We start from the raw sequence: 14,796 nt of genomic DNA on the forward strand, positions 1-14,796 counted from the left end.
AGGAAAAAAGCCAAGAAAACAGAGGCAAACAGAGAAAAAGGCAACAAAGGGGAAAACTGGCACAAGAAAAAAGGCAAAAATAGAAAGAGAAAGAAAAGGCTGACACCCACAGGGCGTACCAGCAGAAGAGCAGGCTCTTCCACTGGACCTCTAGGGATGAGGCGAAGGCAGGAGCCTGCAGGTGGAGGAGGGCCTTGAACACCTACCTGGGTCACCTGAAGGCCCTGGGGCAGTGCCTTAGTGATGGAGCTGCGTTAGGTGAGAGCAGCTACCTTGACTAGGCAGTGAGAGGTTGTGATCTCCTTCACATGCAGAGGACGCCATTAAGTAGGGGTCGGGGAGGGTGATCAGCTGGGACGCATGGGCAGGAACACGGTAGGGAAGGGGCCACATGGGCAGCAGTGGTGGGATAAAAGGCAAGAAAAAGCCAAGAAACAGAGGCAAATAGAGAAAAAAGCAACAAAGGGGAAAAAAGGCTCCAGAAAAAAGGCAAAAACACAAAGAGACAGAAAAAGCTGACACCCACAGAGCAGACCAGCAGAAAAGCAGGCTGTTCCACTGGACCACCAGGAATGAGGCACAGGCAGGAGCCTGCAGGGGGAGGAGGACCACAAACACCTACCTGGGTCACTAGAAGGTGCTGGGGTAGTGCCTTAATGACAGAGCTACGTGAGGGGAGAGCAGTTACCCTGACCAGGAGGTCAGAGGTCTTGCTCTACTTGACGGGCAGTGGCCATCATTAAGTAGGCGGGGGGAAGGTGAGCAGCTGGGATGGGGAACACTCTGGGGGTAGGGGCCGTGGGGTCAGCAGCGGCTTGAAAAAAAGGCAAGAAAACAGAGGCAAACAGAAAAAAGAAAACAAAGGGGAAACCAGACACAAGAAAAAAGGCAATAACAGAAAGAGACAGAAAAAAGACAGAAAAGGGTGACACCCACAGAGCAGACCAGCTGAAGATCAGGCTCTTCCACTAGACCACCAGGGATGAGGAGGGCCTCGAACACCTACCTGGGTCACCAGAAGGCACTGGGGGCAGTGCCTTAACAAGGGAGCTGCGTGAGGGGAGAGCAGCTACCCTGACCAGGAGTATAGGTGTTCTGGGAACTAGAATGCATGCAATACATTTTACTTAGAGTAGGTGTTCTGTGAATTAGAATCTATAGGAAACATTTTACAAATTGTATATGTACTGTGTATTAGAATGCCAATAGAATAATTGATGGACAGAATGCTGAACATTGTCAAAATGTTACCCCCAATACAGAGATCTGGGCCTAAATCCATCTTTTTTTTGCTCACCATGCCATTCCAATTTGAACCCAGTTATATGCAAATCAGTCTTGACCCTGCTCCCCATTGGAACAGTCCTGCCCGAACTGCCAACCCAGGTCCTCCCTAAACCAGAAAGAAGCATCCTGGGACTGATTTCGGGGTATGGCCTCTCATCTGCCAGGATAAATTGACTCCAGTTGCATGGTGGGCACAGGACCCACAACTGGGCATACCTTTCTCAATTACGGGACAAATGAAAAAAGAACAATAGATGGACAGAATGCTGTGTATTAGAAAGCGTGGGATACATTTTACAAAATGTAGGTGTTCTGTGAATTAGAATTATTGGGAAACATTTTAAATAGAGTAGGTATTCTGTGAATTAGAACATATGGGATACATTTTATGAAGTGTACATATTCTGTGAATCAGAATGCATCGGATATATTTTACACAGAGTAGGTGTTCTGTTAATTAAAATGTATGGTATACATTTTAAAATGCATAGTTGTTCTCAGAATGCATGGGGTACAGTTACAAAGTGTACTTGTTCTGTGAATTAGAATGTATGGGATACATTTTACAAAGTGTATGAGGTCTGTGAAATAGACGGCATGGTAAATAGTTTACATAGTGTAGATGCCCTGTGAATGAAAACTCACGAGATATACTTACAAAGGGTAAGTCTTTTATGAATTAGAATGCATTGGATACATTTCATATAGTGTAAACTTTCGGTGAATTTGAATGAATGAATGGGATGCAGTTTGTATAGTGTGGGTTTCCTGTGAATTAGAATATATTGGTGTTTAGGGAATGAACTGTTCATTGAACTCAATAGTTGTATTGAAAACATGCATTTTGCAGAAGAACTCTGCATAGGGTGCTGAACCTAGCTAGCATTTGTTTGTGAACATATCTTATAATATCTCGAATATCATGGCTCCTAGAACTCTCAAACAACCATGTCTATGCTTAGCCAGCTCCTTGCTACACTATGACACACCCAGACTACTGCATGTTGAAATATGTTTCAGGGCATTATTATGAGGCCTCTGAAAATGGGACTGGTAATTCTGGCACCTCGAGCCCTAGAGTAACTGTAATAAAGAAGTGGGTAATAGCCAGAGACTTGGATTTACTGCATCCAAGTGGCCTGGTTAGTCCTCATTTGCAGCCAGATTTTCTCCCATTGATTTAGGCCAGAGGCCAGAGGCTAGAGGGGAAATTGTAGGAACCTGTAGTGTACCTGCAACCAGTAACAGGATGAGTTGTCACCTAGTCCATCCGACTAAATCATAATGAGGGCCATGAAGGTCTCTGACTAGGAAAATCAGCATCCTCACCCTAGGCATTGGTGTGCATAAGCAACTGTAAATATATGCTGCTAGGGATTAATGTGTTAAGTACAAACTCTGACACAGTTTTTTTCTGCTGACCCACCCTCGTTCTCACTCTGTTCTTGCTCCTTTCGCTTCTTTTCTTTTAGCTACACCTAACATGGCTTGGACTACTACTCAACTGTCCTCGTTTTGCAAGTGGGATAGTTAATTCTATAAAGATTTGCCTTATTATGTTATCACATGTAATAATAACATTATTTCTTTTATACTGTTTAATTTCCTTTTCATCCTATTGTGCTATGATTTGGTTTAGATACACGTTTTGTTTTCCAATATGTAGCATGGTTTGGTAAAATAGATTATTTTCTTTTCTTGTTAGAGTTACCTGTGCAATGCTTTTCAGCTGCAGTGCTGCCATAATGCTTTAGCACATTGAATAATCTGTTGCTTTATGTGTGTAGGTTGATAATTTGGGAAATATTTACTAAAGCAGTATTCCACTTAATCATTATTTGAAACTGGGGACCCCCACTCAATCATAATTGGAATCCGGGAACCCCCTAATGAATCATTACTGGAAGCCAGGAACCAGGAGTGTTTTTGGTGATTTGAAATGCAAAACAATACAGAAAAATAGAGGAACAAACATTCATCAAATAAATATACAAATGATGAAATATGTTTTTGATTCACAAACACGTTTTTTAGATCTAAATTTTGATTTCAATGGAAGGTTGGAGCTTTTCTAAATTCATTTAGGGACGCTCAAAATCCATACCATAGTCTATCTGATGCACTTGCCGTCCTAAACATTTGAAGAATGTTTGACATTTTTCAATTTTACACTTCTTAATTTATATAAACTTTATTGATCTGTTAATATTGTTTAATTTTCTAAGCAGCTGTGGACCCTCTGAGGAGGCTTTGCAGACCGCCATGGGCCCTCAGACCACGGGTTAACCCTTGTAATAAAGCATTTTCCTGTCGACAGAGAATGGGTAAACCTCTTTGATACAACTTGTCCTTTGTGTGTTAACAGAAACTATATTTTCAGAGGGACTAGACCAAGCAACTTTCACAAACCCTGCTAGTGTCACATCCCCTTAAACTGCTGCATAATTAAAAGCAACTGCTGGTTCCGCTTTTCAATGTTCTGCTGTTCCTCTCTGAGCTTTTCTTGATCACGTAAAATCTCCTCCTAGAAAGAAACCAAAAGGGAGATCCATATCAAATACATCAGTGCTTTCAAGTTAGATCCTCCTCATACATTCATAACCAGGGTTATTGCAGTGCATTAGCCTTCAAAAAATCTTGCTTTTCATATTTATTTTAAACTGAATGTTTGTTATATATAGTTTAAATCTTCTATGCAGAATCCTTTACAGAGTCTAACATATCCTACAATACTTTTCATATTTGAAAAACCATAGGTACTAATCAGAGAATGTTTTATCTGATTGTGTATGTTTATTTAACCTGTGTAAAACCCTTCATTATGAATTCTTTGATAACAATCCGGAAATCTGTATGAGAAAATACTGATACTGTCAAATTAAATTGCATATTAAAAAGTGCAATTATAGTGAAAATATCCCAGCGTTTCTACATGCACATATTTTAAAATTGTGGCATTTTATGACATGGTCTGTATGTATTAAAATCACCCGCAAAATCACTGCACACATGTGAACACCTTGGGATTTCGTATTTAAGCCCTGTCAACGACTGTAAAAAAATTGTCACTTGGTAGCATTGTCATAGAGACAGAACCACCTACTTGAATACAAAAGGGTACTCTGGCAGACTCATTCAGCCACCCCAAACAGGCACAGCCAAATAGCCAGTCGTTTTGGAGCCAGACTAAACATCCAGCACCATCATTAAGTACAAGGAGATTATTTGTTGACTCCATATTCAAAAGATCACAACCATAGCATCCACCAGGAAGTGCACAGTCAAATCTGCCAACCAGGAGCTTAGGGACATGGCCAAAGAGGATATTAGAGAGGAGACCCAATTCTTTTAGACCCGATAGGTAAGACCTCCCACAAAGTGCACTCATGGCAGGGGCAGAACATCAGCAACAAGGTAAACCTAATGGTGGTCTTCACTTGGGAGGTTGATGACTTTAAAAAGCATTGCCACAATCTCTATAGGAGTTGAGCTTCAGGCAGCTGCTGCTCATCCAGGATGCAACGTCCTTTATTCCTTCCTGGAAACTGAGTCTGGTGATATTGGTTCCTTGGTGCGGGAGAGGATGAGCTGGGTGTTGCCGGCATAGGATACTATGTTGAGTCTATGATTTCTGATGATGGTAGCAAGGGGTGCCATGCATATGTTGAAGAGCGTGGAGATGAGTGAGGATCCTTGGGGTACTCCACAGCTGATCTCTGTGGGTTCAGAGAGGAAGGGCGAGAGTCTGATTCTTTGCATTCGCCCGGTAGTAAGGAGCAGATCCAGTCTAGGGCAGTTCCCTGTATGCCGGCGTTGTGGAGTCTGGGGGTTAGTGTGCGGTGGAAGACAGTGTCGAAGACTGCTGAGAGGTCTAGTAAAATGAGGGCTGCTGTGCGGCCTTGGTCGAGGAGAGTGCAGATGGTTCTGTTGCGGAATCCCGATTGGGAAAGTGTTGAGGATAGAGTTGGATTCTATGAAGTTCGTGAGCTGGTTGTTGACGATCTTCTAGGTGACTTTGACTATGAAGGGGGGGAGAGACTTCTGCGCCTATCCTGTCATCGGGGAAGTTGCCTTTTTCGAGGGTGCAGTTGATTGTACGTCATAGTTTGGGTGCTATGGTGGAGGCAACTCTGTGGAAGATGTCTGGCGGGCATTGGTCGGTTGAAGCTCCTAGGATTCTTGTTTCCAGTCCAGGGAGGACCTGGCCTGGCAGTTCGGGCTCGACTGTTCCCATTGGGCGCAGGGTCAAGACTGATTTGCATATGGCTGGGTCAAAACTGGAATGGCATGGTGAGCAAAAAAATGGATGGATTAGGCCTAGATCTCGGTACTGGGCTGAATGTATGACATTGTTCCTCATTCTGTCCATCAATTGTTCTTCTTGCATCAATATCAGATATGTTCCTCTTCTGCTCCTTTAACATTGTTACTTGTATTTCATCCTCCTCCTCTAACACTGACACGTGCTATTTTTCTGCCGTGTTGAACAGCACACACTCAATTAGGATTGTGTGGCACACTCTAAGAGGCTTATACATTAAAGGTTCCACTTCTGCTGTACAGACAACAGAAACATGCCTTTAAAAGTCCGAAACATGCTCATTTGTGTTGCATGTCTTGGGTCGTGGCATGTTGTATGCTTGCTCAAGTGCATTCAGTAGTTCTTGAAGAAGGCCATGTGCCATTGTATCTACAGCTATCCAGAAGTACCTACATACGATACACAGATGGTTACAAGTAAACAACAATGCAGAAAAATCTTGTTTTTTATGTGTGAGAGCATTTTTCTATTTATGTTAGGGGGCACAGCCATTTCACTGGTGAGATGGTAAGCTGTTTACCACACATTTGTAATGTGTACAAATATGCCTTTTTATATTTCTGTCTTCACATGATAATCACCATAATAGCTATTTCATTTCATAACAGACATTCTGAGGAGATGGGGTCTGATGGTGTACTCTCGAAGCAGCCATTTCCTGAACAGTTGATGGTCTCCATGAAGTATGGTATTCAACTGTTCCTCTGGATCATGGGTTCGTGTGTGGGATCTAGAAATCTGACACAGCAATGTATAAACCACAGGTCTCCCTCACAGATCACCTGCACTTCGATCGTGAGCTGCAACTTTGTAGCTGTGGAACACTTGCTCCTTGGCAGTGGGTGCAACAAATCATATGTGGGGAAGAGCAGTTTAGGGAAACATGAACTGTATACAATTCTACTTTCCCGCCATTCACTGTGTGCATGTCTGTAGAAAACACCATTGACTTGGTTATTAAATTCAGCAAGGCATCTGTAGTTTACAAAAAGTGAGCTGTGCCAACTTATTTGTCATACCCACTGTTGATGGTAGGAACCAGTTGCAAAACAATGTGGCGCTACAAGTCTCGCCGAAAAAGCGCTTCGACGCCTCGTCAGGGGTAGTAAGCGCTATATAAATGCAATTACAATACAATACAATGCAGTATTACGAAGGGCAGTCTTCATCCCAGTATGTGGTTCCAGTACACTTCTAAGGGCAGACAACATGAAGTTTATGGTGCCAATATCAATCCACTATATTATGAAGATGGGAGGTTCTGATATGTTGCATCTAGAGATTTGTTTTTGCACTTTGGCTTTGTGCAGCCTGCGTCTCTTACTCCTACAGCACAACATACTGAATCTAAATCATGATGGGATATGTTGAGGCATAATGAAATACCCATTCAGGGTGTCATTATTGTGCTTATTACACTGCAGCTATATATTGATGTTCTTGCACATCATTTATATTGGCTGTTTTATATTATGTTTTAGATTTGTTGTGCTTTTTATATTTTTTCCACCTTTGAAAATGAATGCAATTATTTAGGACATGCTTCTGGGTGGTGGAGCCTTTCTGGGGTAGTTTCACCTGTCTGAATGTGGCCCATAAAGCGTGTGATAGTTGGATCTTTCCATAAGTTATTTAACTATGTGCCATTGTCCCTCACGCATTTTAATCATATGCAAATGTACTGCACACAAGAACTTTGGATGCAGTAAAATCTTAATGCAATAACATTGCATGCAGTAAAATTACACGTGGACTCCTAATCAAGTCAGCTGATTTCAATATGGATTTTAATCCGATCCATGTGGTAATGGCTTTATTGCATTTGTCAGAACGAGGACCTTTATGTTAACCGGAGAGGGTTTTAACATTTATGACTACAATCAACACTTCATTTTGTAAGAGAGAATCCTCTGTTGACTCAAGTTTTGCCCATACTTATACACCACTCAGATTTCATGATGCAACCTTGGCTATGTCTTAACAAAACAAACATTGGAAATGCAATAGGTCTCGGATTTATTTGAGTTTGAGCTAATGGCATTGTAAATGGCAATGTCTTGTTGCCATGTGTTATGGAGTGTATGCATATGGTATGGAGTGTATGTATGTGGTGTGTAGTGGAATTATGTGGGTTGGATTGGAATTGTAGCAATGGTGGCATGCTGCGCTTTAGATGAATATAACTAAAATTAAAGTGTGCCATACTGCGATTGCTACAATAGTTAATTGTGGATGCGTTAACAATTGATGTGTGTACTGATGGCTGGTGGTGTGTGTGCCTGTAGAAATTGTGCAGTGATGGCTGTTGTTGTGTGCGCCTGGTGGAAGTGTGCACTGCCGGCTGGAGGTGTGTGTGCCTGGTGGAAGCGTGCACTGACAACTGGTGGTGTGTGTGCCTGGTGAAAGCGTGCACTGACGGCTGGTGGTGTGTGTGCCTGGTGAAAACGGGCACTGACGGCTGGTGTTGTGTGTGCCTGGTGAAAGCGTGCACTGACGGCTGGTGGTGTGCGTGTTCCTGGTGAAAGCGTGCAGTGACAGCTGGTGTTGTGTGTGCCTGTTGAAAGTGTGCACCGACAGCTGCTGGTGTGTGTGCTTGTGCCTGGTGAAAGTGTGGTGGTGAGTGTGTGGTGTTGAGTGTGTTATGGTGAGTGTGTGTGTGTTTGTGTGTGTGTGTGGTGTTGTGTGTGTGGTGTTGTGTGTGATGGTGTTTGTGTGGTGTTGTGTGTGTTAGTCTAACATTCAACCTGGAGGCACAAATATCACGTGAATCCAACCATCACCAACTCGTGCAAAATAATTGGCCACCTCCCAAAATAGCCTATAAAATACTGTTGCATTATTGGAAGTAATTCAAAAGGCACAAAGTGCCGTGAAGAGGCCACGGTGAAAACTAAAGAAAGCTAGCTATTTTACAGAGCAGCACTGTGAAAACTTCAAATGGCACTCCAAGGGGCATAGCGACAACGGCCTTATCTCCACTTTTTTGGCTTTAAAAGCCAAAAAAGCTGAGATAAAACTATCACCATATTTACAAGTGGGTGCTAACATGCTTTAGCGCATGTTAGCACCAGTTTTTCAGACGCCTCGCTTTGCATCTCTAATAAGATGCAAAGTGGGCGTCACTGGGCAGTACTGCATGTAAATTATCACTGATGTGCACATCACAATATTTACAAGGAGGCCCACGCATTTTAGCAGATGTTAGTTTTTGACGAAAACCGCGGTTTTCACCAAAAACTAACATCTACTAAAAAGCTGACTTACGCATACCTAACATTGGGGGTGGATTATGCTGATACGACGACAGGGTCAAATCTGCAAGGTTATCGTCGTTTTCCATGTACATCGCTATCGCTGGAATAATTATCGCCATTGCGCTATGCGTTCTTAATACAGCGCTAGCATTGCGATAATTTCCAGCTATACCCGGCGAAAAAAAAATCACGCTAAACGCAGCCAACGATAATTATCATTGCCGCTTGATAATATGCTCACAATGGCGGATAGAATCGAGAATTCTATCAGCCGCCTACACAGTATAAGAGCTGCTTGCAATAGCATCCCCGCAGAAGCTAAGGGCCCCACCACACAATGAAAGGGAAAGTAACAGAAAGGCACAGTACCACAGAAGACTATACATATGACTCCAGCACCACAGTGTCCAGCAAATCATTACATAATAACAACAATGCGATAAATAGAATGCTGAAATGAATCTTAACCATTGGACATTTATCTGGGACACATTCCAGACCATTGTATATTTTGCTCAGTGAACCACTACAGACAGGAACTAACTAACTAACAACACTGACCCCTATTGGGTCAGTGTTGACCCTGACCCAATAGGGACAGTCCAATCATAACTGCTAGGTGACGTCCTTGCTGTGTGGGAACACAATCAAGCTTAGGCATCTTTCATCGTTTTAGGTTTCATCAATGAGGTGCAGTTTGAGTCCAGCAACTCAGGAAGCACAGACACACAACTGGACATCCCTGTCACACTTGAGTGTCTAACTAAAGACAATACAAAAAAGTGATGGAGAAAATCCATTACTTCATTAATTCATTTCAGCGACTAGTGAGTACTCTAGCGTGAATGATGTTTATTATTAAAACAGTATGGATTTTCTAGCAACAATACTATTTTCTCTCTGTTTAAATATTTATACATGTTTCTATAACAAGTTGTGCAAGTACCTGGAAATCTAATCCTCTACTTAACCCCTTTCCTTATCAACAGATTTGATTCTAGCCAAACTTAAACCTAGTCATTACATCACATAACCATTGTTCTAAACTGTAGGAAATTACCATATTTTGCATGGTATACTTCAAGATGTTTCCCTTAACTGTTTTTGCTGGTTGTAAAGATGGTTCACTTAACACCTGCTATCTAATTTTAAAGAGCATGTGCTGTTCCTTTCAATATGATGAAATTGGTATACCCCTAACAGGTATATTCAACTTACCTGTAAATCCCTACCATATGATAAAATCTCTTCCCAGGGCCTGCAATTTAAATGTCACTTGTGGACTGCAGCAGCCTGTAGTGACCAGATTTTTGTACCAAGTTATCAGTTCATCAGTTATAGCACATCCAGCCACCACGTACCACCACCCTTCTCAGGACCTATAAGACAAAGCATCTAAAATATCTACCTGAGAATGGGGAAAATAGCAATATACAGGCTTGCACTGTTAGAAATACTATTAGAATCTGGGGAAAATCCACACTATGTCTCCTGTGTATCTCATTGCCTCTTTAATGTCTCCCGACGGCTGACTTAATGTCTCCCGACGATCTCTTTAAAGTCTCCCGACGATTTCTTTAAAGTCTCCCGACGATATCTTTAACATCTCCCGACGATCTTTTTAACGTCTCCTGACGATTTCTTTAACGTCTCCCGACGATCTCTTTAACGTCTCCGGACGATTTCTTTAACGTCTTCTGAAGATCTCTTTTATGTCTGCCGACGATTTCTTTAACGTCTCCCGACGATTTCTTTAACGTCTCCCGACGATCTCTACCATTTGGATATCCCTGTTGAGAGCCGATTTCCCTTCCACATTAAAAAGGGGCCTGACCTTCCCAAGCAAGAACTGTTAAGCCAAATCATTCCCATCTGAAGTTATTTCTTGTCATGAATCACATATCCTCCTGTCATCAGTTAACTGTAAGAAGGGAATCGCACATCCTTCTATACGTCAGCACCTGGCTAGAAAGCAAAGTCAACCCTGTCTCAGAAATAACATCCAAATGAAACAACTGCTCACTGGGGTCTCATTATTACATAATGATAGAATGACAAGATGACAAGAAAGAATCTTTATTACACAAAAATAGAATAGCAATCACCATAACATACATATATATATATATATGAAGCTGAAAGAAAAAGTGATTAAGCACAAACAGATATAATGAAAGCACTTTCAGAACACCTCACCATATTAAGAAGGGTACAACTCTCTGTTCCTCTCTGGTTGGATCTGGACTCTCTGTTATCACCAAACCACCATCACCAACAGACCAACTTCTGATGTTCCTCATGGCCTTTGCACTCCACTGGCTCCAGCTCACTCCAACTGACTTCCAACTGCAACTCACTCCAACTGCCAACTCCCTAACAAATTCACTGCTCTTCGTTAATATGGAAGGCTCTCTCTCTCATGGAAATTTCCAGCAAGCAATCAGCCTCTCACCAGATTCCTGCACCACCCTCTGTGCCAAGGACGCACCCCCAGCCAGCCGAACTGTTGTTGCGTGTCCGGCACAGAGCAAGTACATTCCTCCGATAAGAACCGATCCCTTCCAGTTTCTAGCTAGTGAATAACAAGTTATAGCTAAAACACCACCCTTCACCTACAAGCGCTTCAGGGTGTCAGGGCAAGAAGAAGTATGGTGTCTCTCTAGTGTGGGCCTCTAGGCCTGGAGAAAGGCAAAAGAGACATAAAATCATGTCAAAGCCAATAGCTAAGCCTTACAAATAGGTAAGATAAAGTCAGAAATAAAGAGCTCATAAATACATACTGAGATGGCGGTGGGCAATGATCACCACCAGTCCAATGATACAAACTATCCTGTCACTACCCAGCCCTAGTGCCATCCTCTACAGTGACAGTATAAAAATGGCTTTAGGCCAACCATTGTACTCTGACTAAAACAGCTTTTAAACTACAATTAAAATAAACCCGTTTGACAGGTCTATACCTTCTTTTTGAATATTAATCTCACTCATTGGAAGGCCTCACTGCACAAAAGGCAAGATGCATGGTATTTCAAAGTAGAACTTGTAGAAAGTTAATGTTAAATATGTCCTTATAGTGAAAAAACCCCAAAAGCTAATTTAAATGTAGCAAGGCAGGTGGTCCCATAGGAACATTACAGAATGCTATCTCCAGCTGATAACCAGCTAGAAAATTCATTTTTAACTCTTTGTAACATTTATTAGGAGCCTAATTCACTGATGAAATCAGGTGTCTAATAGATATTATGGAAAGGTAGTTTTAGGACATAACATTTTTCATGCCTAAATCCTGTGGAAGATAATTTGCATCCAACAGCAGCCCTCTGAGTGCTTCACCCTGAATGAAGTGTGAAAAGAGCAGGAACCTTTGGCCTGGCTGTGGGAAGGTGTTTCTGTTCTTCTGGTAGGATGACCATTTGAGCAGTGCCTAGAAACTTGATTATCTTCATACCAGGCGCGCCTGTCACAAGCGGATGTCAAGTGACAGCTGCCTAGGCCTCTTCTTTGTTTCCCAGCTAGCCAGGCTCCAATCCCAATGGGGAGGGAGCTGCCACCAGAACTGGCTGGAAGTAACCACAGAGCAGGAATTGCTAATTTCCCTGGCAAGATCTCTGTGGTGGGCACATAGTCTGCAAAAGGGGACAAGGGTTTCACCATCTTGGATTTAGGCATTGAGTGGAACAATAGGATTGTTTGAGGTAGGAAACACAGAAAGTGCTGCAAAGCAGAAAGTGCTGCAAAGTGGGTAGGTTAACCCCTGGAAACATTTACCCTATTGGTTAGGAAGGAGATAGGGGTTTCCCTCACTTACAGGCTGGTGACCACTCTGTACCCGAGTAGGAACAGAAGAGGACTTGACCTGACAGGTCCTGATGGACTGGACCTGCTCCCTCTTGTACCCGGACGAAGAAGTGGACTCCAAGGGTCTGAATGCTGACCCCCTGTTCAAGTTTCAGGAACACAGTAAGCGACAAGAGTCCTATCCTGCAACTGCCCAGCTCACCAGTTCCAAGTGGACATGCCTCGGCCCCTGCTGGTGGCTTCTGCTTGAGTGAGTCTTGACCTCCTAAGGGCTGTTCCTGAGTTTGTGGAACCTTGGGAAATTTTACTCCGCCGAACATCCTGAGAAACCTGTGACTTAGAAACTTTTTGGCTCCAAAAGCCTCAGTGAACTGGGTTAATCCTGCCAAGCTAATCCGATGAAGGTGAATTGCCACTGTGCTGAAGATTCAGGCTCCCCCCTCAGAGATTTTCTGCAACAGCAAATCTGTATCCTCTTCAGCAACTGCCGGCAGCCCTGCCCTACTGGCAGAATCCAAGCTCCAAAACAGTGAATAAGTGTGAACGTAAAAATGTTTTCTGGTTGAAGGAGCAAAAAATCTGAATTTCTCCTGCTCAGAGCTTTCCTGCCAAACGTCAATAGCTTTCCTTTCCTCAAAGAGCCCTTCTTGGCCACAGCCTACTTACTGCCTTACTCTGCTGAAGATTTTGAACTTCCATTTCAGAGACTAAGTCTGAAAGTAAAATGTCTAACTGATTTGTCTAGCCGACCTTCCCTCCATTGCCGTCAGTCTGTGAGAAATTGGGTTATTAGTTGGGCAGATGTGAGGCCTGCACAAAAAATAGGTACACAATTATCTTCATTCTGGGAACCAAGCACCCCATTGTAGCACTTTACTCTTAGGGTAGGGGTGCAGAGCAGTCCAATGCCCAATCAGGGGAGGTAGTGTCAGGTAGAAATCACCATTCACTGGTATGCAATAATAACACTTAATAAAGAATTGTCTATTTTTATTCTTTTTTCTTTCAAAAAGAAAAAGTATAGTTATTACACACACACGTTGAAGAACCGAGGTTTAACCCAGCGGAGTCAGGGGCACGCCTAAGATCTTCGAGTTCACCTGTCTTGGTATACAGAGACACAGAATACTTCTGGATGGCATCAGAGACCAAGTTTATTAGCTGCAGCTAGTAACAGTGATCCTAGAAATACATCACGGTGTACATTCTCAGGAGAAGAATACAAAATATTCAGGCAAGACAAGAGAAGCTTGTATATAATGCAAATGGTTAAGACAAGCATAAAGATAACAACCGTTGCACTAAATTATCAAATAGATTGATGTGCAAGGTGTTTCAACAAGTCGACGACGTTTCGATCCTTTAACAGAATACTATGATCATAATCAGCACAATTTAATACAAGCCTGAAGTGTATGGTGCCAATTTGAAAGGCAGGAAGGGATGAGGTGGCCGTCCCACCACAGGTGGCTTTAGGTGAGCCGGTCGTTGCTCAATCTAGGTCTGAAATTGCAAGAAACGCCGTTACAATGCACGGCAAGGGTGTCTTGGTATTGAAAATACTGCAGGGAAGGCGGTGATTGGGCTTACAGTTTTCCGATGCGATGCCGGTTCGACCGGGGCGTGGTAAATACAGTCCGGAGCTCGGTGGCGTTGGTGAAGGATCGAAACATCGTTGAATTGTTGAAACACCTTGCACATCAATCTATTTAATAATTTAATGCAAAGGTTGTCGCCTTTATGCTTGTCTTAACCATTCACATTATATACAAGCTTCTCTTGTCTTGCCTGAATGTTTTGTTTAAATGTACATGTTTTGTGACTATGTTGGACGCAGGACTGTGTCCCACTTTATTGTTGTGTGTTAAGATTCCTTCGTGATCATTCATTAACATTGACTGTCTGGCTGGATAGCAGTTATATAGTTATCTAGTCTATATAGATTGCTTACCTACTCTAGCTCCTTAACAAGGACAACTATTTACTTAAAATACTCTCTTCACTCATGGCAGTGACAATTTGTTCCAACGAAATGGCAGCTTGTGTGCTTGATTTGACAATGAGCCTTATGTCGGGTTCAGCCATCTTGGAATGGGTACCATGGCACTGTAGAGGCACTCTTGCAAAGTTGAAGAC

At 42.6% G+C, this 14,796-nt stretch overlaps 1 protein-coding gene across 1 annotated transcript in view; it reads right to left on the reverse strand.

The window, feature by feature from the left end:
- Positions 1-3,249: 3,249 nt before the first annotated feature.
- Positions 3,250-14,796, reverse strand: part of LOC147727101 (RING finger protein B-like) — a 677,508-nt gene continuing 665,961 nt past the window's right edge. Inside the window, exon 20 of the mRNA XM_086963055.1 lies at positions 3,250-3,811. Within this exon, the coding sequence (XP_086819181.1) occupies positions 3,707-3,811 (105 nt within the window). The 3' untranslated portion in view covers positions 3,250-3,706. The remainder of the gene's footprint in view (positions 3,812-14,796) is intronic.

This window comes from Lissotriton vulgaris, chromosome 3_1, assembly GCF_964263255.1.
Source record: "Lissotriton vulgaris chromosome 3_1, aLisVul1.2, whole genome shotgun sequence".
NCBI lineage: Eukaryota > Metazoa > Chordata > Amphibia > Caudata > Salamandridae > Lissotriton > Lissotriton vulgaris.